This window comes from Bombina bombina, chromosome 4, assembly GCF_027579735.1.
Source record: "Bombina bombina isolate aBomBom1 chromosome 4, aBomBom1.pri, whole genome shotgun sequence".
NCBI lineage: Eukaryota > Metazoa > Chordata > Amphibia > Anura > Bombinatoridae > Bombina > Bombina bombina.
This window is the reverse complement of record NC_069502.1, coordinates 369,926,133-369,952,628: the sequence shown is the minus strand read 5'-3', so window position 1 is coordinate 369,952,628 and position 26,496 is coordinate 369,926,133. Positions and strand designations below refer to the sequence as shown.

Sequence of the window (26,496 nt, the reverse complement as noted above, 5' to 3'; positions counted from 1 at the left end):
TTAAGCTTCTATCTTGGAAAGTTCTGTTCCTAGTTGCTATCTCTTCAGCTCGAAGAATTTCTGAACTATCTGCATTACAGCGTGACTCGCCTTATCTTGTTTTCCATGCTGATAAGGTGGTTTTGCGTACCAAACCTGGGTCCCTCCCTAAGGTTGTTACTAACAGGAATATCAATCAGGAAATTGTTGTTCCTTCTCTATGTCCTAATCCTTTTTCTAAGAAGGAACGTCTGTTGCACAACTTGGACGTAGTTCGTGCTTTGAAGTTTTATTTGCAGGCAACCAAAGATTTTCGTCAATCATCTTCTTTGTTGTCTATTCTGGAAAGCGTAGGGGTCAAAAGGCTACGGCTACCTCTCTTTCCTTTTGGCTGAGAAGCATCATCCGTTTGGCTTATGAGACTGCTGGACAGCAGCCTCCTGAAAGGATTACAGCTCACTCTACTAGAGTGGTAGCTTCCACATGGGCTTTTAAAAATGATGCTTCTGTTGAACAGATTTGTAAGGCTGTGACTTGGTCTTCGCTTCATACCTTTTCCAAATTTTACAAATTTGATACTTTTGCTTCTTCAGAGGGTATTTTTGGCAGAAAGGTTTTGCAAGCAGTGGTGCCTTCCGTTTAGGTTCCTGTCTTGTCCCTCCCTTCATCCGTGTCCTAAAAATTTGGTATTGGTATCCCACAAAGAAAAGTGTGGAAAACAGCACCAAAGAATATGTGGCTTATGGGGCACGGAACCCAGGATCTGCCTTATCCTGCAAGCACTCCAAGCAACAATAATGATTTGTTCCAGCCACCAATAATTAAAAGACCTTTATTTCTTCATTAATAGGGGTCTTAGACAAACATACAATGTTTCAGACCTACTATAGGTCCTTAGTCATGCATGACTAAGGACCTATAGTAGGTCTGAAACGTTGTATGTTTGTCTAAGACCCCTATTAATGAAGAAATAAAGGTCTTTTAATTATTGGTGGCTGGAACAAATCATTATTGTTGATTGGTATCCCACAAGTAAGGATGAAACCGTAGACTCGGTACATCTTGCAAAAGAAAACAAAATTTATGCTTACCTGATAAATTTCTTCCTTTTGCGATGTACCTAGTCCACGGCCCGCCCTGTCTATTCAAGACAGATAGTATTTTTTATTGAAAACTTCAGTCACCTCTGCACCTTATAGTTTCTCCTTTTTCTTCCTTGGCCTTCGGTCGAATGACTGGGGGGGGGGGGTGGAGTTAAGGGGGGAGCTATATAGACAGCTCTGCTGTGGGTGCTCTGTTTGTCACTTCCTGTTAGGAAGGATAATATCCCACAAGTAAGGATGAAACCGTGGACTCGGTACATCGCAAAAGAAAGACATTTTTCAGGTAAGCATAAATTTAGTTTTTTTTGCAAAGCACCATATTCCATTAATTGTTGCACACCTCAGTTATGTGCTAGAGATACATGTAGCTCCTCGTTTGATGCGCCAAAGGGTGTACTTTCTACAAATGTCTGCTTCGTGTAACATATTTGAATTTTCTAAGTGACTAGAACTGTTTAATTGCAGACATGGCAATCTTGAAATCGTCTAAATTTTTTTTAAAAAATAGCCTTTCAACTTTTATGGGTTATGTCTGCAATCAGACAACTGTAGAAACCTGGGAGCCTAAGAAACATGAAATAAAGTACACAATTTTGGAAAGTACACCCCTTGGTGCATCAAATGAGGGGCTACATTTATTGCTAGCACAAAAATAGACAATGTAACAAGTGGAATATGGCTCTTTGCTTAGAATTTTTTTTTAAGCAATGCAATTAATTGATGTGCACCCCAAATTCATGCTAGAAATACTTGTAGCCCCTCATTTGATACACCAAGGGATGTACTGTCTGCAAATGTGTGCTTTGTGTACCCCATTTTAATTTCTCAGGTGGCTACAACTGTTTAATTGCAGTAAATTCTAAGATGCTGTTTTTGATCATTTATCAAATTGACATGCCTGCAATAAAACAGTGGGAAAAAACAGTGAAATGATCTTAATTTCTACTTATTTCAGACAGATTACCTACTACAAATATTTATCCACACAGGTTTTGATGATAGAGCTTTGAAAAATAAAATTACATACTATTATTTATTGAGTCTGGAGTAAAAAAAAAAATACACTTTTTTCACATTTTACATGCTATTTTTTAAACCTGATGATACATACACAAATAATAATGGTATATTTTAAATCTGCTGGGTCTGCTGAAAAAACAATATATAGTTTGTATAGTTTATTCGCACAAACTTTACTGCTAAAATTGTTTAAATGTGAACTGCAACAAAAAGCTCAAAACCCAGCTTAGTACACAGGTAGGAAATGGTTTAGCAGCCAAAGGGTTAACCCCTTTGTGGGATAAATTAGTTCTTTGAATTATTATATTAAAATGACACTTTTAAAAGACAACTGAAAAATAAGTACATTGCTATAACAGTTAAAATATTTAAAGCCCTGTAATTAAATAATACTGAATTCACACCTTTTGATTCTCATTAGCATTTACTTACCTCTGAATTTTACATTGAGATTATTCACCTATCATTATAAAAGGGTTCTGTCACATATCTTATTCACAAGCAGTGTCACTGTATTTTTGTCAAAATTTCCATTAGCAACTAACTACCTCTGCGTCTTACTTTGTGTAAAAACAAATATATTTTAAAAGCTACAACCTAGAATGGAGCAGATGGAAATTATTTAACTAGAGCATGATGAGAACACATCACCTATTTAAAGAATGACAGATTCTTTTGATTATGGATTATAATTTTCATAGAGAGCATTTGTTTTTTGGAAACCTTCACATGTAGTCATTTTCATATTTTCATTTAGGTAAGCTTTCCAATTTTATAAATTATACATTTTCAGTTTCACCAATGTTTTTTAATAGAAGATATGTATTGTCTCATGTATTATTACATATTATTATATAGTATATATGTTTTATTATGTATGGTGTAAGGTTTAAAGAGATGTAAAGCAAAAATAAAATGTGCTAATGTTATTTTTGTGTTAATATTCTCTATTACCTATGTGTTATCCCCAGTCATATACAGCTATAGTCCCACACTGGTGATTGGCAGTTGCATGCATATATTCTGTCTATGTTGGCTACTCTCAAGCAGGACTTTAAAACACAATTATAGTTAGCAAGGGACACTAATACAAAAACAAAAAAACAAAAAAAATACAAAAAAACAAAACTAAATAGTAATGGTGCCAGGAGAGGGTTTACCAATCTCAAGTGGTCCAACATAGGGTGTGTCACGATTTTTAATTTTTTGAGTGATTACCTTTATGTATTGGTTTAGCAAAACAATCAGTTTTTTTCATGTTATTTTACTTGGTTTTACCACGGCGGCCCTCTTTGAGTCATGGCGCACAACAAATTTTGGTTATACACATGTTTACGGAAACCTCAAAATCTCAGTTCAGGATGGTCCTAATGTTTTCTCAATAATCCATTTTATCTATTAGCGTGTATTAAATTGTTTACAAATTTTTCCTTCACCTTTATTTTGTCATGTGACATTGCTGGCACCTATACAAAAAAATGTCAGTACTGCAGTAATGGGTACAGAAAAGCCATGTAATCAAGATTCAGCCAAAAAAAAACAATGCTCTCCCATTAAGTGCCAGATTATGAGTGGAGTGCAAATTGGAAGTAAGCTTTTTGTGCTTGTTGGGTTGTGCTTGTATTACAAGTTGAAAGTAAACTGTTCACTCTCGCTGCAAACCGACTAGCGCAAAAAGTCGAAGTTAGAATATTGTGTGTGCGCTCATGTATTCCCCCAAAGAAGTAAATGGAGAAAACAAACTAGGGATAAAAAACACACTCTCTGCCTTTTTTTGTTTTCTAGCACCTGAGACCTCATATCTTTTGAGCCCTTATAACATTTTTGTGCAATATTTATTATGAATAATTTTTGTTAGTGTTATGAGTGTAACTCTGTCATTTATATTGTTTATGTTTTGAGCAACTTTTATGTATCGTGAAACCGTTAACCAGAGATCTGATGTTGTGGTAATCATCCTAGTGTAAATCGCAATTACGCTCAATCGATCGCGTTTACTTTCAACTCTTAATACGAGTTGTAAGCCTGACGAGCGCAAACCCTTGCGATAAACCCCTCATCGCTCGGGCACAAACGTTTTTTACTTCACTCGTAATATAGCCCTTAATGTGTTCCCAATAATTAATTTTACCTGCTGGAGTGTATTAAATGTTTACAAAACTTACCTTTACCATTATTTTGTCATATACAAAAAATTTCAGTAGCTCAGAAATGGGTACAGAAAAGCCATGAAAACAAAATTCAGCAGAATAAATTACACTCAGGGTGGTGTAGGGGAGAGAGGTACTAAATGGATAATTTAATTGTTATCTCAGAGAGAGATAAGATCAGAAAATCCCTGTGTGTATATGTATATATGTATATATATGTATATGTGTATATATATATATATGTATATATATATATGTATATATATATATGTATGTATATATATATATATATATATATATATATATATATATATATATATATATATATATATATATATATATATATATATATATTGATTGATTATACATCCATATGTTCTCCCTACAAAGTCAGCCAATTTTAAGGGGCTGTGGATTTAGTGAACAAAACCAGCTTTTATAAAAAAAATAAACATAAAGTAGTTATTTACCATACATTTTATATTCTGCAAATTGTATGCCAAGTCATCCGAAAGATGTAAAGGAAAAACAATTTTGCAGTACAGTATCTCTTTAAGGTCCCAATGCGTTAGGAGGTTGTCCATCACTGCTCTGAGGAATTGGAACCACTGCTACCAGTCCTGTACTTTTAAGGGGCCCGCTTCTGCTCAAGCAGTATCAAATTTCAGAGCAGCTTTTTTACAGGGCTGCGGTTTCTAACCACCACTAGAGGTCGCTAAACTTGTAGTGACTGAAAAACAGCTGGGAGAGAGGGCTCTCATCAGAAAGCTATCAACTAGCAGTATTTTTTCTTAGCACTGTAGTGTTTGTTAGGGGTGTTTTCTAGACTGTGTATGTATTGTGTGCATGTGTGTATATATGTGTATGTAATGTAGGTGTGCATGTGTGTATATATGTGTATGTAATGTATGTGTGCATGTGTGTATGTAATGTAGGTGTACATGTGTGTATGTATGTGTATGTAATGTATGTGTGCATGTGTGTATCTAATGTATGTGTACATGTGTGTATGTAATGTAGGTGTGCATGTGTGTATATATGTGTATGTAATGTATGTATATGTGTATGTAATGTATGTATTGTGTGCATGTGTGTATATATGTGTATGTAATGTAGGTGTACATGTGTGTATATATGTGTATGTAATGTATGTATGCATGTGTGTATGTATTGTGTGCATGTGTGTATATATGTGTATGTAATGTAGGTGTACATGTGTGTATATATGTGTATGTAATGTATGTGTGCATGTGTGTATGTATTGTGTGCATGTGTGTATATATGTGTATGTAATGTAGGTGTACATGTGTGTATGTAATGTAGGTGTACATGTGTTTATGTATGTGTATGTAATGTATGTGTGCATGTGTGTATGTAATGTATGTGTACATGTGTGTATGTAATGTAGGTGTGCATGTGTGTATATATGTGTATGTAATGTATGTGTGTATGTAATGTTGGTGTACATGTGTGTATGTATGTAATGTATGTGTGCATGTATTGTGTGCATGTGTGTATATATGTGTATGTAATGTAGGTGTACATGTGTGTATATATGTGTATGTAATGTATGTGTGCATGTGTGTATGTATTGTGTGCATGTGTGTATATATGTGTATGTAATGTAGGTGTACATGTGTGTATATATGTGTATGTAATGTATGTGTGCATGTGTGTGTGTATGTATTGTGTGCATGTGTGTATATATGTGTATGTAATGCAGGTGTACATGTGTGTATATATATGTGTATGCAATGTATGTGTGCATGTGTGTATGTATTGTGTGCATGTGTGTATATGTGTGTATGTAATGTATGTGTACATGTGTGTATGTATGTGTATATAATGTATGTGTACATGTGTGTATATATGTGTATGTAATGTAGGTGTACATGTGTGTATATATGTTTATGTAATGTATGTGTGCATGTGTGTATGTATTGTGTACATGTGTGTATGTATGTGTATATAATGCAGGTGTACATGTGTGTATATATGTGTATGTAATTTATGTGTGCATGTGTGTATATATGTGTATGTAATGTAGGTGTACATGTGTGTATATATGTGTATGTAATGTATGTGTGTATGTATTGTGTGCATGTGTGTATATATGTGTATGTAATGTAGGTGTACATGTGTGTATATATGTGTATGTAATGTATGCGTGCATGTGTGTATGTATTGTGTGCATGTATGTATATATGTGTATGTAATGTAGGTGTACATGTGTGTATATATGTGTATGTAATGTAGGTGTGCATGTGTGTATGTATTGTGTGCATGTGTGTATATATGTGTATGTAATGTAGGTGTACATGTGTGTATATATGTGTATGTAATGTATGTGTGCATGTGTGTATGTATTGTGTGCATGTGTGTATATGTGTGTATGTAATGTATGTGTACATGTGTGTATGTATGTGTATATAATGTATGTGTGCATGTGTGTATGTATTGTGTGCATGTGTGTACATATGTGTATGTATGTGTATATAATGTAGGTGTACATGTGTGTATATATGTGTATGTAATGTAGGTGTACATGTGTGTATATATGTGTATGTAATGTATGTGTGCATGTGTGTATGTATTGTGTGCATGTGTGTACATATGTGTATGTATGTGTATATAATGTAGGTGTACATGTGTGTATATATGTGTATGTAATGTATGTGTACATGTGTGTATGTATGTGTGTATAATGTATGTGTGCATGTGTGTACATATGTGTATGTATGTGTATATAATGTAGGTGTACATGTGTGTATATATGTGTATATATGTGTATGTAATGTATGTGTACATGTGTGTATGTATGTGTATATAATGTATGTGTGTATGTATTGTGTGCATGTGTGTACATATGTGTATGTATGTGTATATAATGTAGGTGTACATGTGTGTATATATGTGTATGTAATGTAGGTGTACATGTGTGTATATATGTGTATGTAATGTACGTGTGCATGTGTGTATGTATTGTGTGTATGTGTGTACATATGTGTATGTATGTGTATATAATGTAGGTGTACATGTGTGTATATATGTGTATGTAATGTATGTGTGCATGTGTTTAGTTGAGTGAGTGCGTATATTCTATATAGTTAATTAGCTTCGCTTTGGAAGGGCTGCTATTCTGGGGCCCAGTGAATTCTAGATTAGAACATTTCAGTTTTGTATTAGAATAGCTCCTTAACTAAATAAATTAGCAATCAATAACCTAAAATATCCATTGTATAAATGGAATAATGTTATATGAAAGGTTCTGTGAATTTACTGCTGAAATCAACTATGTTGACCAGCTAAACAAGAGGTTTAGAATTGTTTTGCTGAGAAAGTTCTTGAAATGCATTATCTCCATTAAGTATTTTCTAAAACAATGATGCAGAATATCTAAAACTATCTCATTATGCAGACACCTAAATTATTAAGGGATTATTAAACATGATTAAACAGCCTTATTAGTATAATGTGGTCATTTTCTATATCATTTCCAGAATCAACTGCTACTGATCACTTATGTTTTCTTTATTTGTATTTGGTTACTGAATGAATCTCTAAGAGTGAAGTGTTCTAAGGGAATAGGATAGAACTTACAAAAATAATTAAAGGGACACTAAACACAATTTTTTTCTTTAATGGTTCAGATAGAGCATGCAATTTTAAGCAACTTTATAATTTTCTCTTATTATCAGTTTGTCTTTGTTCTCTTGCTATCTTTATTTAAAAAGCAGGAATGTGATGCATAGGAGCTGGCCCATTTTTGGTTGAGAACCTGGGTTATGCATGCTTATGGGTAAATGTCAGCCTACAATAAGCAAGTGCTATCCATGGTGCTGAATCTAAATTGGGCTGGCTGCTAAGATTTACATTCATGATTTTCAAATAAAGATAGCAAGAGAACAAAGAAAAATTGATAATAGGAGTAAATTAGAAAGTTGATTGAAATTGCATGCTCCATCTGAATCATGAAAGACAAAATTTGGGTTCAGTGTCCCTTTAAGAATAATGTGGGCTACTAATTATTTGTTGTGTAGGAGGGTACTGTCTGAACTTCTAACCAATAATAATGCTTCTACTTGTCAAACCTTATTCCATTACCCTGTGCTGAGAGAGTGGCTTCATGTGCTTGGCTATTTGATTATAAATATATAATAATTATGAAAAAAAACTGTTCTGCATTTTGTTGCTATATCATTATTATATTTATACCCACATGTTAGTAGCATTGGATTTATATTAAAGGGACAGTACAGTCAAAATGAAATATGTATGATTCAAACAGAGCATGCACTACTAAACAACTTTCCAATGTTCTTCTGTTATTCAATTTGCTTTATTCTTTTGCTATCCTTTTTTTTTTTAAAATAAGGTAGCCTGAGGAGCAGCAATGCACTGGTGATTGGTGGCTGCACGCATATATGCTTCTTGTTATTGGCTCACCAGTAGTGCATTGCTGTCCCAGAACCTTCCCTCTAACAAAGGATACCAAGAGAATAAAGCCCATTGGATAATACAAGTAAATTGGAAAGTTGTGTAAAATTGCATGTTCTGACAGTCTGAATAATGAAAGTTTTAATGTTGACGTCATTGGCTCTTTAAGATAGATATGTAGTACGTACAGCAGTCTACCTATCTTTCTACTGTATAAAGGGATATACTTTTGTTTGGACATATTTGTATATTTGTTTTGTATTGTCTCATTCTATAGTAATAAAATAAGAGACTGTAAGCGTGAAACAGCTAAAATATACATCATTCTTAATACATTTTGTTTCGTCAGGTCAAAAAAGTTCCAGTCATTCATTGAAAGTTGTCTTGTAAAGAATCACAGCCAAAGACCTACAACAGAGCAGCTAATGAAACATCCGTTTATCCGAGACCAGCCTAACGAAAGGCAGGTTAGAATCCAGCTTAAAGATCACATCGACAGGACAAAGAAAAAAAGAGGAGAGAAAGGTAATAACAACAAATACAGAGTGTGAGATTTGAGCCAAATAATCTGCAACCTTAAAGAGACAGTCCAGTCCAAAAAAAATGTTCATGTTTCAAATAGGGCATGTCATTTTAAACAACTTTCTTTCGTGGTTCAGATAGAACATATAATTTTGAAAACAACTTTATTCTATTTCTATTATCTAATTTACTTTGCTTTCTTGTTATCCTTTATTAAAAAGCATACCTAGGTAGGCTTAGCAGAGCTAGCTGCTGATTGGTGGTTGCATAAAGTTGTTTAAAATTGTATGCTGTATCTGAATCGTGAAAAAAAATGGGTTTCATGTCAAGTAGTTCACATAGGCTTAGATAGAACATTTAGAGAATAAAAAACATACTTTCTCTTGTTAAGTGTATCCAGTCCACGGATCATCCATTACTTGTGGGATATTCTCCTTCCCAACAGGAAGTTGCAAGAGGATCACCCACAACAGAGCTGCTATATAGCTCCTCCCCTCACTGCCATATCCAGTCATTCTCTTGCAACTCTCAACAAAGATGGACGTAGTAAGAGGAGAGTGGTGTATTATAGTTAGTTTTTTAACTTCAATCAAAAGTTTGTTATTTTTAAATGGTACCGGAGTGTACTGTTTCATCTCAGGCAGCATTAGAAGAAGAATCTGCCTGTGATTTCTATGATCTTAGCAGAAGTAACTAAGATCCACTGCCGTTCTCACATATTCTGAGCAGTGAGGTAACTTCAGAGGGGGAATGGCGTGCAGGTTTTCCTGCAATAAGGTATGTGCAGTTAATATATTTCTAGGGATGGAATTTGCTAGAAAAATGCTGCTGATACCGGATTAATGTAAGTTAAGCCTTAAATGCAGTGATAGCGACTGGTATCAGGCTTATTAACAGAGATACATACTCTTATAAAAGTGTAATATAAAACGTTTGCTGGCATGTTAATCGTTTTTATATATGTTTGGTGACAAAACTTTTTGGGGTCTAGTTTTTTTCCACATGGCTGGCTTGATTTTTTTCTAGAAACAGTTTCCTGAAGCTTTCCACTGTTGAAATATGAGTGTGAAGGGCCTATTTTAGTGCTTTTCTGTGCAGATAAAAATACTGACAGAGACATTCAGCTTCCCTCTGCATGATACAGGACATCTCTGAAGGGCTCAAAAGGCTTCAAAGTCGTTTTTGAGGAGGGTAACAATCACAGTAGACTGTGGCAGTTGTTGTGAATGTGTTTAAAAAACGTTTTTGTCATTTATTATTCTGTTTTTGTTATTAAGGGGTTAATCATCCATTTGCAAGTGGTTGCAATGCTCTGCTGACTTGTTACATACACTGTAAAAATTTTGTTAGTGTAACTGCCTTTTTTCACTGTTATTTCAAATTTTGTCAAATTTTGTTTCTCTTAAAGGCACAGTAACGTTTTTTATATTGCTTGTTAACTTGCTTTAAAGTGTTTTCCAAGCTTGCTAGTCTCATTGCTAGTCTGTACAAACATGTCTGAAACAGAGGATACTTGTTCATTATGGTTAAAAGCCATGGTGGAGCCCCATAGGAGAATGTGTACTAAATGTATTGATTTCACCTTAAACATTAAAGATCAGTCTTTATCTATAAAAGAATTGTCACCAGAGGGGTCTGTCGAGGGGGAAGTTATGCCGACTAACTCTCCCCACGTGTCGGACCCTTCGCCTCCCGCTCAAGGGACGCACGCTAATATGGCGCCAAGTACATTAGGGACGCCCATAGCGATTACTTTGCAGGACATGGCTGCAATCATCTCCTGTCAGAGGTATTATCCAGATTGCCTGTATTGAGAGGCAAGCGCAATAGCTCTGGGGTTAGACGAGATACAGAGCGCGTAGATGCTGTAAGAGCCATGTCTGATACTGCGTCACAATATGCAGAACCTGAGGACGGAGAACTTCAGTCTGTGGGTGACGTCTCTGAATCGGGGAGATCTGATTCAGAGATTTCTAATTTTAAATTTAAGCTTGAGAACCTCCGTGTATTGCTTGGGGAGGTATTAGCTGCTCTGAATGACTGTGACACAATTGCAGTGCCAGAGAAATTGTGTAGGCTGGATAAATACTATGCAGTGCCGGTGAGTACTGATGTTTTTCCAGTACCTAAAAGGCTTACAGAAATTATTAGTAAGGAGTGGGCTAGGCCCGGTGTGCCCTTTTCCCCACCTCCTATATTTAGAAAAATGTTTCCAATAGATGCCACTACACGGGACTTATGGCAGACTGTCCCTAAGGTGGAGGGACCAGTTTCTACTTTAGTAAAGCGTACCACTATCCCGGTTGAGGACAGTTGTGCTTTTTCAGATCCAATGGATAAAAAATTAGAGGGTTACCTTAAGAAAATGTTTATTCAACAAGGTTTTATTTTACAGCCCCTTGCATGCATTGCGCCTGTCACTGCTGCGGCGGCATTCTTGTTTGAGGCCCTGGAAGAGGCCATCCATACAGCTCCATTGACTGAAATTGTTGACAAGCTTAGAACTCTTAAGCTAGCTAACTCATTTGTTTCTGATGCCATTGTTCATTTGACTAAACTAACGGCTAAGAATTCCGGATTCGCCATCCAGGCGCGTAGGGCGCTATGGCTCAAATCCTGGTCAGCTGATGTGACTTCAAAGTCTAAATTACTCAACATTCCTTTCAAGGGGCAGACCTTATTTGTGCCTGGTTTGAAAGAAATTATTGCTGACATTACTGGAGGTAAGGGTCATACCCTTCCTCAGGACAGGGCCAAATCAAAGGCCGAACAGTCTAATTTTCGTGCCTTTCGAAATTTCAAGGCAGGTGCAGCATCAACTTCCTCTGCTTCAAAACAAGAGGGAACTTTTGCTCAATCCAAGCAGGCCTGGAAACCTAACCAGTCCTGGAACAAGGGCAAGCAGGCCAGAAAGCCTGCTGCTGCCTCTAAGACAGCATGAAGGAGCGGCCCCCTATCCAACAACGGATCTAGTAGGGGGCAGACTCTCTCTCTTCGCCCAGGCGTGGGCAAGAGATGTTCAGGATCCCTGGGCGTTGGAAATCATATCTCAGGGATATCTTCTGGACTTCAAAGCTTCTCCTCCACAAGGGAGATTTCACCTTTCAAGATTATCTGCAAACCAGATAAAGGAAGAGGCATTCCTAAGCTGCGTACAAGATCTCCTTGTAATGGGAGTGATCTTTCCAGTTCCGCGGACGGAACAAGGACAGGGGTTTTATTCAAATCTGTTTGTGGTTCCCAAAAAAGAGGGAACCTTCAGACCAATTTTGGATTTAAAGATCCTAAACAAATTCCTCAGAGTTCCGTCATTCAAGATGGAAACTATTCGAACCATTTTACCCATGATCCAAGAGGGTCAGTACATGACCACAGTGGACTTAAAGGATGCCTACCTTCCCATTCCGATTCACAAGAATCATCATCAGTTCCTGAGGTTTGCCTTTCTAGACAGGCATTACCAATTTGTAGCTCTTCCATTCGGGTTGGCTACAGCCCCAAAAATTTTTACAAAGGTTCTGGACTCACTTCTGGCGGTCCTAAGACCGCAAGGCATAGCGGTGGCTCCTTACCTGGACGATATCCTGATACAGGCGTCAAGCTTTAAAATTGCCAAATCTCATACAGAGATAGTTCTGGCATTCCTGAGGTCGCATGGGTGGAAAGTGAACGAAGAAAAGAGTTCTCGATCTCCTCTCACGAGGGTTTCCTTCCTAGGGACTCTTAATAGATTCTGTAGAAATTAAAATTTACCTGACGGAGTCCAGGTTATCAAAACTTCTAAATGCTTGCCGTGTTCTTCACTCCATTCCGCGCCCCACGGTGGCTCAGTGCATGGAAGTAATTGGCTTAATGGTAGCGGCGATGGACATAGTGCCATTCGCGCGCCTGCATCTCAGACCGCTGCAATTATGCATGCTCAGCCCCTCTACTAAATCTGGATCAGGAAACCAGAGATTCTCTTCTCTGGTGGTTATCTCGGGTCCATCTGTCCAAGGGTATGACCTTTCGCAGACCAGATTGGACAATTGTAACAACAGATGCCAGCCTTCTAGGTTGGGGTGCAGTCTGGAACTCCCTAAAGGCTCAGGGTTCATGGACTCAGGAGGAGAAACTCCTCCCAATAAATATTCTGGAGTTAAGAGCAATATTCAATGCTCTTGTGGCTTGGCCTAAGCTAGCAACACTGAGGTTCATCAGATTTCAGTCGGACAACATCACGACTGTGGCTTACATCAATCATCAAGGGGGAACCAGGAGTTCCCTAGCAATGTCAGAAGTCTCCAAGATAATTCGCTGGGCAGAGACTCATTCTTGCCACCTGTCAGCGATCCATATCCCAGGTGTAGAGAACTGGGAGGCGGATTTTCTAAGTCATCAGACTTTTCATCCGGGGGAATGGGAACTCCATCCGGAGGTGTTTTCTCAATTGGTTCTCCGTTGGGGCAAACCAGAATTGGATCTCATGGCGTCTCGCCAGAACGCCAAGCTTCCTTGTTACGGATCCAGGTCCAGGGATCCAGAAGCAGCACTGATAGATGCTCTAGCAGCGCCTTGGTTCTTCAACCTGGCTTATGTGTTTCCACCGTTTCCTCTGCTCCCTCGTCTGATTACCAAAATCAAACAGGAAAGAGCATCAGTGATATTGATAGCACCTGCGTGGCCACGCAGGACCTGGTATGCAGACCTAGTGGACATGTTATCCTTTCCACCATGGACTCTGCCTCTGAGACAAGACCTTCTAATACAAGGTCCTTTCAATCATCCAAATCAACTTTCTCTGAGACTGACTGCATGGAGATTGAACGCTTGATCCTATCAAAGCGTGGCTTCTCCGAGTCAGTAATTGATACCTTAATACAGGCACGAAAGCCTGTCACCAGGAAAATTTACCACAAGATATGGCGTAAATATCTTCATTGGTGTGAATCCAAGAATTACTCATGGAGTAGGGTTAGGATTCCTAGGATATTGTCCTTCCTCCAAGAGGGTTTGGACAAAGGATTATCAGCTAGTTCTTTAAAGGGACAGATTTCTGCTCAGTCTATTCTTTTACACAAGCGTCTGGCAGAAGTTCCAGACGTTCAGGCATTTTGTCAGGCTTTAGTTAGAATTAAGCCTGTGTTTAAACCTGTTGCTCCTCCATGGAGCTTAAACTTGGTTCTTAAAGTTCTTCAAGGGGTTCCGTTTGAACCCCTTCATTCTATTGATATCAAACTTCTTTCATGGAAAGTTCTTTTTCTGATGGCTATTTCCTCGGCTCGAAGAGTCTCGGAGTTATCTGCCTTACATTGTGATTCTCCTTATCTGATCTTTCATTCAGATAAAGTTTTTCTGCATACAAAACCTGGGTTTTTACCTAAGGTGGTTTCTAACAAGAATATCAATCAAGAGATTGTTGTTCCATCATTATGTCCTAATCCTTCTTCAAAGATTGAACGTCTTTTACATAATCTAGACGTAGTCCGTGCCTTGAAGTTTTACTTACAGGCTACTAAAGATTTTCGCCAATCATCTAACCTGTTTGTTGTTTACTCTGGACAGAGGAGAGGTCAGAAGGCCTCGGCAACCTCTCTTTCTTTTTGGCTTCGGAGTATAATCCGTTTAGCCTATGAGACTGCTGGACAGCAGCCTCCTGAAAGTATTGCAGCTCATTCTACTAGAGCTGTGGCTTCCACCTGGGCCTTTAAAAATGAGGCCTCTGTTGAACAGATTTGCAAGGCTGCAACTTGGTCTTCCCTTCATACTTTTTCCAAATTTTACAAATTTGATACTTGTGCTTCTTCTGAGGCTGTTTTTGGGAGAAAGGTTCTACAGGCAGTGGTTCCTTCCGTTTAAGTTCCTGCCTTGTCCCTCCCATCATCCGTGTACTTTAGCTTTGGTATTGGTATCCCACAAGTAATGGATGATCCGTGGACTGGATACACTTAACAAGAGAAAACATAATTTATGCTTACCTGATAAATTTATTTCTCTTGTAGTGTATCCAGTCCACGGCCCGCCCTGTCCTTTTCAGGCAGGTCTAAATTTTAACTAAACTACAGTCACCACTGCACCCTATGGTTTCTCCTTTGTCGTCTTGTTTCGGTCGAATGACTGGATATGGCAGTGAGGGGAGGAGCTATATAGCAGCTCTGCTGTGGGTGATCCTCTTGCAACTTCCTGTTGGGAAGGAGAATATCCCACAAGTAATGGATGATCCGTGGACTGGATACACTACAAGAGAAATAAATTTATCAGGTAAGCATAAATTATGTTTTTGTAATGATAAATTCTTCACACTGTTGCATTGTATATCATTTGTCAGCAATCTGAAAATCTATATCAATGGGGATTTAAAAGGGCTATAAAAAAGGATACTGTGCTGTAAGATCGGTTACCCCTTAAAGGGACATAAACTATTAAATACATTTTTTAATCATATAATTGAGGTTATTCCCAGCTTCCTTCTTGTCAAGGGTGCCGCCATTTTGAAACCTAGCTTTCACTGCATTCCAATGTTGACCTGTTTGCACATGCAGTAAAATCTAGGTACCAAAATAGCAATACATATACAAAAGAGGGAGACGCATTAAATGCCCCCTTAAATGGGCTTGCTATGACATCTCTAGAGTATTAAATGGATGAAATAGTGATCCTTTAGGTTTGTTTTGTATACAAAATAGTTGATTTAAGTTACTGAAACCACAACCTATTTAAATAGGCTGAGCTTGCAGGAAGAGCAGACCTCTTTACCTTATGTTTGTCTTTATACACAGTTCTCTCTTATCTTATGCTGCCTTACCTTTTTTCTTTACACAAATGCTAATAATTAGGGATAGCAATTGAAAATAAACATTTTAGTACCAATCTCTCCCTCTAAGAGGATGATTACAGCTGTTGCATCTTGTGTACATAGCTTTTGTTCAATATTCATTATTTTTGTGTAGGCGGCGATTAAATGACAAAGGTAACAGATATTTGTAAACAATCTAATACACGTCAGCAGGTAAGAAAATCATTGGGAGCGAATTAAAGGAGAGACAACTTTACAATAAAATGTATTGTGGGTATTTTTTCGTTTTGTTATAAACTGATGTACTTGTGATAAAAAAAAAATGCCATTCATCATGACAGCATGTAAAGTGGGAAATGTGTCATTACCGCAGGCTTTATTTTGCCTTTTTCACCTTGAACACACAGCCCACAATCCCTCCTCTGTTCAATTACCCAAAAAGACCAGTTTCATCATCCGGAGTTCTGGAGCTATATAACCCCAGATTAGTTTGGTCTGAAATGTCCCTTTCAATTGTATTCAAGTTTGTAAGGCTAAAATAATAGTATTGAGTATTATAAGCATCTCTTTGTTTATTGTAGATGAAACAGAATATGAATACAGTGGAAGTGAAGAAGAGGAGGAAGAAAATGATTCAGGGGAACCAAGGTAAAGGGACGTTCAGTTTCATTTACAGCGGTTAAAAAAGATGATCTAAAAACTCTGTTTGACAGATGACAACAATGTAAGATTAAAAAAAATATTTAGTATATTGTAACTTTTATTTCTGCAAGTAGTTTGTTTAGATTATTCATTTTTTTTAAGAATCTGAATAATTGCTTGAAACTTTTAGATATACTATTACATTCTTATTTAGTTACCAGTAGCAGTTGTTGATGGTAATGTCAAAGCGGTACACACAAGTCTGTGTAATTGATAAACGTATATAGATCAGCAGGGAGTGTTATTTTCTTTAAATAAAATGTTCATACATCAAGTTTATATATTTTGTTTCCACATCTCAAGTTCAATTTTAAATCTACCTGGGGAGTCAACTCTAAGAAGAGATTTCTTGAGGCTGCAGTTGGCTAATAAGGAACGGTCAGAAGCTTTGAGACGCCAGCAATTGGAACAACAGCAACGGGAAAATGAGGAGCACAAAAGGCAGCTACTGGCTGAGAGGCAAAAGCGCATTGAAGAACAGAAGGAACAAAGGCGACGATTAGAAGAGGTACAATATAGTAAACGAGAACCATGGGTTTCTTCTGTGACAAGGAGAACTATTAGAAGTGTGAAATACAAGTATTTAACCGTTAGCTGAAAGGGAGACATTTTTATTTAAAAATATTAATCAGGAAGGGTTTTTTTAAATATAATTTTGTTTACATTAAAAAAAGGAATGTTGAATTAATTTTTATTGATAGGGAAGTAACTTAGCTGAATACAAATCAATGTTTACCTAATAAAGTGCAGATTTCCTGTGAAGCCTATTTCTACATCATGAAGGAATTTAAGTTACCTGCACAATTTTCTCTATAAAATGAAGGTTTTAAAGCTTTAACAATATTTATTTTAATGATGGACTTTTCTTTGGCTAGAAAGAGATTTAATAGTCACCTGTTTTTAAAGCAATACTTACTGAAAAAAGTTGTGTTTTTTATCCAGTACCCGTTTTATGTTTAAGCCCCATTTCTCCTACATTGGTGTGTCCGGTCCACGGCTTCATCCTTACTTGTGGGAATATTCTCTTCCCCAACAGGAAATGGCAAAGAGAGCACAGCAAAAGCTGCCCATATAGCTCCCCCTCTGGCTCCGCCCCCCAGTCATTCTCTTTGCCGCTCTGAACAAGTAGCATCTCCACGGGGATGGTAAAGAGTATGTGGTGTTAGTTGTAGTTTTTTATTTTTTCTATCAAGAGTTTGTTATTTTAAAATAGTGCCGGTTTGTACTATTTACTCTACAACAGAAAGTGATGAAGAGTTCTGTTTAAAGAGGAGTATGATTTTAGCAACAGTAACTAAAATCCATTGCTGTTCCCACGCAGGACTGTTGAGCTCAGAGAACTTCAGTTGGGGGGAACAGTTTGCAGACTTTTCTGCTCAAGGTATGACTAGTCCTTTTTCTAGCAAGACATAGTAATGCTAGAAGACTGTCATTTTCCCTCTGGGATCGGTAAGCCATTTTCTTAGACTCATAACAGAATGAAGGCTTATTAATGGGCTATATACTGGTTGACACTATTGTGGGCTTAATCGATTGATTTATACAATATTTATATGACTTTTGGAGTGTTTTGGAACTTGGAAACACTTTGGGAACGTTTTTATTACGCCTGTCAGTCGTTTAGACACCTAATCTAGTCAGGAATACCCCTTCACTCTGGTATGCAGAGGGAGGAGGCCTCATTTTCACGCCTTAATTGCGCAGTTACTTCTGGAAGCAGTGCATGCAGCTTCATGTGAGAGGTTCCTGTGGCCATAAAAAACGATTCTAGAAGGCTTATTTCTGTGGTGAATAACCCCCAAGGAAAGGTAAAGCCGCAGCAAAGGCTGTGGCAGGGACTGTAGTGGGTTTAAACTGGTAAATTGAACAAATAGCTCCGGTTTGCTCATTTAAGGGGTTACAATCTTGAAATTTGGTGTGCAATACTTTCAAATCATTAAGACACTAGGGTGCAAATTTGGTAAGGATCGGATATTTCCTTCATAGTTTTTCACACATTCAGAAATAAAGTGTGCTCTGTTTAACATTTAAAGAGACGGTAACGGTTTTGTTTAAAAACGGTTTTATTGCATTAATAGCCTGTATAAGTCTGTCTAACATGTCTGTACCTTCAGATAGAACATGTTCTGTATGTATGGAAGCCAAGGTGATTCCCCCTTTAAATGTATGTGATAATTGTGCCATGGCGTCCAAACAAAGTAAGGACAGTACTGTCACATTTAATAAGGTTGCCCAAGATGATTCTTCAAGTGAAGGTAGTGGGGACAGTTCATCATCCTCTCCTTCTGTGTCAACACCAGTTATGCCCGCGCAGGCTACACCTAGTACATCTAGCGCGCCAATGCTTGTTACTATGCAGCAATTAACGGCAGTAATGGATAATTCTATAGCTAATTTTTTATCCAAACTGCCAGCATTTCCAAGAAAGCGTGATTGCTCAGTTTTAAATACAGAAGATGAGCAAGTGTGCGCTGACGATAATTTATCTGTTATACCCTCACACCAGTCAGAATTGGCAGTGAGGGAGGGTCTGTTGGAGGGAGAAATTTCTGATTCAGGAAAAGTTTCTCAACAGGCAGAACCTGATATTGTGACGTTTAAATTTAAGTTAGAACATCTCCGCGCCCTGCTTAAGGAGGTGCTAACTACTCTGGACGATTGTGACTCTTTGGTGATTCCAGAGAAATTGTGCAAAATGGACAAATTCCTTGAGGTCCCTGTGCACGCTGATGCCTTTCCGATACCCAAGAGGGTGGCGGATATAGTGACTAAGGAGTGGGAGAAGCCAGGTATACCTTTTGTCCCACCTCCTATATTTAAGAAAATGTTCCCCATTGTCGACCCCAGAAGGGATGCATGGCAAACAGTTCCTAAGGTTGAGGGGGCAGTTTCTACGTTGGCCAAACGCACGACTATTCCCATTGAGGACAGTTGTGCTTTCAAAGATCCGATGGATAAGAAATTGGAAGGATTGCTTAAAAAGATATTTGTTCAGCAAGGTTTCCTTCTCCAACCAATTTCGTGCATTATTCCTGTCACAACGGCGGCGTCTTTTTGGTTCGAAGAACTAGAAAATTCGCTCAATAAGGAAACTCCATATGAGGAAGTCATGGACAGAATTCACGCACTAAAGTTGACTAATTCCTTTATTTTAGATGCCGCTTTGCAATTGGCGAAAGTAGCGGCGAAAAATTCAGGTTTTGCAATTGTGGCGCGCAGAGCGCTTTGGCTAAAATCTTGGTCGGCGGATGTGTCATCCAAGACAAAATTGCTTAATATTCCTTTCAAAGGTAAGACTCTTTTTGGGCCAGAATTGAAGGAGATTATTTCAGACATCACTGGGGGAAAGGGCCATGCCTTTCAAGGCTAAGAACAAATCTAATTTTCGTTCCTTTCGCAACTTCAGGAACGGACCGTCTCCTAACTCTGCAGCCTCTAGACAAGAGGGTAACGCTTCCCAGGCTAAGCCAGCATGGAAACCAATGCAAGTCTGGAACAAGGGTAAACAGACCAAGAAGCCTGCTGCTGCTACCAAGACAGCATGAAGGGGTAGCCCCCGATCCGGGACCGGATCTAGTAGGGGGCAGACTTTCTCTCTTTGCTCAGGCTTGGGCAAGAGATGTTCAGGATCCCTGGGCACTAGAAATAGTCTCTCAGGGTTATCTTCTAGAGTTCAAGGAACTCCCGCCAAGGGGAAGGTTCCACATGTCTCGCTTATCTTCAAACCAGATAAAGAGACAGGCATTCTTACATTGCGTAGGAGATCTATTAAAGATGGGAGTGATACACCCAGTTCCAACAGTGGACCAAGGTCAGGGGTTTTACTCAAACCTGTTTGTAGTTCCCAAAAAAGAGGGAACTTTCAGACCAATTCTGGATTTAAAAATTCTAAACAAATTCCTCAGAGTTCCATCGTTCAGAATGGAAACCATTCGAACGATTTTACCAACAATCCAGGAGGGTCAATACATGACTACCGTGGACTTAAAGGATGTCCATATCCTTATGGATCTTAGGAAGCGTATAGAGAACAAGGGTGATAGGAAAATCTCTTTGAAGGAATCTTGCTTCATGTTCAGAAATCATGCCTGTCTCTTTCCATATCGATATTTTGTAGTCAATCTCACGTTTAAGTCTTAATGTTGGATCTCCAGGTAAGATCTTGTAGGTAGTTGTTTCTGAAAGTTGACGAAGAATCTCAGTTTTGTAGTCCTCTGCGTTCATGACCACAACCCCACCGCCCTTATCGGCAGGGCGAATCACAATGGTGTCGTCTTCACTCAGTGTTTTCAGAGCCCTTTGTTCATCTTTCGTTAAATTGTTCCTATATCTCCTGTGGTTCCCAGAATCTTGATTAATCATAGTCAGATAGTTGGTATATGATGTGATAGAGGGATTATTGGAGGAAGGGTCAAAAGTCCCCGGGGTTTTAAAGTGTATTATTTCGTCTTTGTTCTCACTCCTGAAAAATTCTTTAAGGCGCAGTTTTCTGCCAAATTTTTGTATGTCAATAAAGGAGTCAAAAGAATCCCTCCTTCTCGTAGGGACAAATGATAGACCCTTCTGTAATAATGAGACTTCTGAAGCATTAAGTGTTCCCTCTAATCCCTCTATCACATCATATACCAACTATCTGACTATGATTAATCAAGATTCTGGGAACCACAGGAGATATAGGAACAATTTAACGAAAGATGAACAAAGGGCTCTGAAAACACTCAGTGAAGACGACACCATTGTGATTCGCCCTGCCGATAAGGGCGGTGGGGTTGTGGTCATGAACGCAGAGGACTACAAAACTGAGATTCTTCGTCAACTTTCAGACACAACTACCTACAAGATCTTACCTGGAGATCCAACATTAAGACTTAAACGTGAGATTGACTACAAAATATTGATATGGAAAGAGACGGGCATGATTTCTGAACATGAAGCAAGATTCCTTCAAAGAGATTTTCCTATTACCCCTGTTCTCTATACGCTTCCTAAGATCCATAAGGATATGGACAACCCACCGGGCAGACCGATTGTCTCGGCAAGGGGTTCGCTCTTAAAATCTTTGGCATTCTTCACTGATCACTACTTACAACCTATTGTACAATGCATGAGATCTTATACACGTGATTCATCCACATTTATACGGGACATTTTGGAACTAAGGGACATCACAGATTACGATCTATTGGTTACAATGGACGTTTCAAGTTTATACACTGTTATCCCTCACACATTAGGGATAGCAGCAGTGTCCATAAGCTTGAGGAGTACGCCTTATGTTGGTCCCCCAGAGGAAGTTCTCCTGGAACTGTTGTCCATTTTTTTAAGAGAAAACTTTTTCCGATTCGACAAGAAATTCTACCTGCAGATAGCGGGCACAGCGATGGGGTCCAATGTGGCCCCATCGCTGGCGAATTTATTTATGGCAGAATATGAAACCATCCAGATGCGAGTATATGACAATCCTGCCATAAAGTTTTATCGCAGATATATAGATGATCTGTTCCTGGTCTGGCAAGATGGTATGGAGTCATTCAACACGTGGATTGAATCACTTAATATGATTGACAGCACCATCAGATTCCAACATGTGGCTGATTACACATCTGTTGACTACCTCAATGTGAGAGTATACAAAACCAATGGAACATTAGGGACCACCTTATTTAGGAAGAAAGCTGATCGTAATTCTATACTACATGCTGACAGTTGCCATCAACCATCATTAATTCGTAACATCCCTAAAGCCCAATTTCAGAGGGTGATCCGTAACAATACGGATACAATAAAGTGTGATACACAGCTGAATGAGATGATTGACAGATTTGCTCAACGGGGTTATAAAAAGCCATTTCTACGTTCAATGTGTAACCAAGTAATGAATGGAGAACCAGAGGACAAGATGTATACAACGGAGAAATGTCTCAACTCACTGTTGTTACGACCTATACCCCGGACCAATATCTCCTAGCGAAGGCCATTAAGGAAGAATGGAGATTGATTCAAGCCGATGTGTCATTGCCATTTACACATTGGAATGCTCCACGACTGGCATACAGGATAGGGAAGAGCTTAAAGGATCATCTGATGAAAGCAGATTATCACTCACCCGCCGAGAAACAGTCTTGGTTAAAATGGAAAAATGGTTGCTTCAAATGTTTGGGTTGCGTGACCTGTAACAGTATGCATGCAGGCAACACGTTCCAACATCCGGAGAGGCGGAAAAGATACAATATCAAATACTTTTTGACCTGTACAACTACACACATCATCTACCTTTTGAACTGTCCATGTGGATTATTCTATGTGGGCAAGACCATTGATGATGCCCGGACCCAGATGGCGAACCATCGGTCAGCCATTAGAGTGGCCCTGAAGAATAATAAAGCAGAACAACCACTAGCACGACATTTTTTGGAAAATCAACATACTGTCACAGACCTACGTTTCCGTATAATCGATCACGTTCCAGTTCCAAACAGAGGGGGCAACAGAGCAAATATTCTTCTTCAGAAAGAAGCGAGATGGATCCATGAACTTGGAACTCTAGCTCCTAGAGGACTGAATATGCAATCAGGCTGGCAGTCTTCCTATGAGGAATATATGATGACCTAGGATTGGCCTAACATGAGAGTTCACGGTCCTTATCTTGATGAGAGTACTTGATACCATTCACCTTTTTATCTTCTCTTTCCTTTTCTTTTCCGTTTGTTCTTCTCTGGATTGGTCTGTTTTTCTTTCTTTGTTCTTTTTATATCCTTCTTTCTTCTATCTCCCCCTTTTCCCCCTCTTTTCTTTCTTTCTTTCTTCTTTTTTCTTTCTTTTTTCTTTTTTTCTTTTTTCTTTCCAACCTTTTTTCTTTTTTCTTACTTCTTTTGGTTCTAGCACTTCTTATCTTTTATTTTATTTCTCACTTAGCTTCTTTTTTTCCAGCTTGTATTTCTAGCGTTGGATTGTTTGTCTACAGAATAGTTGTACTATCATTGGAATTTATATTATACTTGATTTATGTATAGGACCAATTGTTTTTAATATTGGCCCTACCTTGGGGTCATTTTACATGATTGTATATGTATATTGTTTCTTTATGTGCACACATCACTACTTAAGCACTAGCTAGTTTGGTATCTTGTCCTGATTCTATCTTCGCCTGGCGGTGGTTGAGCCCCATTGGTGGGAATATGAGTTTATTTAAAATAGGGAGATATTTATTTTGGATTTTAGGGTAAGCACAATGAATGATTATTATTATTATTAATGCTTTGAATATGGGATAGTGTTTTTCTGCCTTAAATGATTCCTTAAATTATTTATGATTATTTTATATTTGGAATATTTTATATATAGTTTGGTTAGTATGAACTGGTGCGGTAATTAGAGACAGTATTCTTTTGATCCTCTGGATTTGGAGATGAGAGTTAAGTTGGATCTAGTTATGATGGACATCATGTCCTTTATGCTCAGTGCAGACGCGGTGTTGAAAGGAAGTGTTGTGATTGGTCAGTGAAGAGCACCGTGGGCGCTTGTGGCCCGGATGATTGGTGCGGGATTTGTTTAGTTGTATGTATTGACCTGCTAGACTATCTCTGGTCCGTTTGGTGTATGTTATGCGATCGCAAAATAGCGGTTAATTTTGGTTTTCAGCTTTTGTTTTTGTTTTACACTGGGAATTGTAGACATAATAAATTAGGCATTTTATGACACTATCGGTGATATTGATATGTAGGTCTGTGGCGCCTGCAGCAGCTTGTGAGATGATACACAGTGCTGTTTATATTTTTGATAATAGGTTTGATGATTCTGAGGTCTGATGTGTTCTAACCATTTGATGAATTAATCTGGGAGTAATATTGCTCACACATCGCTGTAGTGATTCTTAGGTCTGATGTGTGTTAACAATTTGATGAAATGTTTTGGGAGTAAGATGTGTATTGTCTGCTTACACATCGCTGTAATGAGCCTATCAGTGGTTTGTTGAATTGTGATCCGTGACCAATCAGACAACGGTAGGTGTGGTTGAGTGTTACTACGATCGGCTCTGACAAGTAAAAAATGTCCTATGATACCAATATGTAAATAGCGGTTATTCTATCTTTATTTTTGTTTTCATAATGGGAATTGTTGACATAATGAACTTGGCATTTTTATGATCTATCTATACTAAGGTGATAGTAATATGTATGTCTGTGGCGCCCGCAAATAACTTGTGAGATAATATTCAACGCTGACTAATATTGTTGATGACTTTGGGTCTGATGCGTTTTAACAATGTGATGAGATTATCTGTGAGTGCGAGGGGTATTGTTGTTTATTGGCTCACACCCATCGCTGTGGTGAGCCTATCAGTGGTTTGTTGATTTGCGGTCCCCAACCAATGGGACTACGGTGGGAGTGGCTGAGTTTCACTGCGATCGGCTCTTACAGGTAGAAATGTCTTATTGTGCTGGTGTGGACATGGTTTTTTCTTAGATGGAGATGCGTTTGTGCTGGTGACCAGGGGTTTATTTGTTTTGTTTGTTTGCACTTTTTTTTGGTGGATGATCTAGGATTTTGATTGCACAGGTCGAGTACCTGTTTAGATTTGGATGGTTAACTCCCATGGGGGCATGTGATTTCCGGATTTGGAATGTTCCATATGTGGGCTCCCACTTTGCCAGGGATGGTTTTAAGGACTATGAATGAGGGACACATATGTAGTTTCTGTACACTTTGTTTGCTCAATCATTTATTCATACATGATATACACTTGATACACGATTGAGATATTTGACACTTTATATGTCTGCTTTTATATCACATTTGCTGTCTATTGGTACAGTCCTGATAGGTTTGCACACGGCCTCCATTCATTGGTGGCCTCTTCGGGGAGGGTTTAACAGGCCTTTATTAGTTTGTTTGTTTGCAGTTTCTGTTGGTCAGAGGAAGGGACGCTATTTGTCCCGAAACGTCACTAATAAATTTTATTTGGATTTGTTATCTGAAGACCAGTGAGTGTTTTTTTCAATTTTGCTGATGAATTTCCCCACAGAGCACCCTGGCAGTTGATGGTAGCTGGTGAGAGTGCATATACCCTTTCTTGTTTTTTGGCTATATATATATATATATATATATATATATATATATATATATATATTGTCAGTATATTTATAAGAATCTTAGTAGTGCTATCCAAATAATATATCAGTTTATGGCAGGGTTATAAACACAATCTTATAATAATTTTCCTTAAAAATAGAAACCCTAATCAACCATGCATCTACTAGACCATACAATTAATATAAATACCTGAACTCTTTTATTTAGTTAATATCCATGAACATTTTTGAAATATATTTGCAATAAAAGAAATATGAAATAAATTTATATGCGCTTGAAAACCGACTATTAAGATATGCTATCCTTCTTACAAAACCCAGAAAAATATACCTTCACAATTCAGCCTTTTATTTATTTAACACAATGGGACTAAAAACCTTTAACATCCAAGCAATACAATTCTAAACAGTGTTAATAAAACAATAGGATAATATATATATTCTGCTATTTAACTGCAATTTATCCTAATACAAAATTAACTGACAATATCAGAACTTGCATAGATGAGTTACTTGGTCAATCAGACGCAGATTTAAACAATATATATATATAGGCTGTGAAATGCTAACTTGAAAAAAACACACTGCTTCTTTAAATCTATTAAATACAAATTGACTATGCATATAACTTATCTTACAAAACCTTGAATACGTTACCAGAGTAAAAAGCAGTCGATATCCAATATTCCTTGGTAGGAATTATTTTACCTCAGATC

The 26,496-nt window shown here is 38.0% G+C and overlaps 1 protein-coding gene across 1 annotated transcript in view; it reads left to right on the top strand.

Annotated features, from left to right (window-relative positions):
- TNIK (TRAF2 and NCK interacting kinase) overlaps positions 1-26,496 on the top strand; it is a 949,249-nt gene that overhangs the window by 529,204 nt on the left and 393,549 nt on the right. The window contains 3 exon segments of the mRNA XM_053710136.1: positions 9,039-9,214; positions 16,568-16,634; positions 16,992-17,196. Coding sequence (XP_053566111.1) covers positions 9,039-9,214; positions 16,568-16,634; positions 16,992-17,196 — 448 coding nt within the window.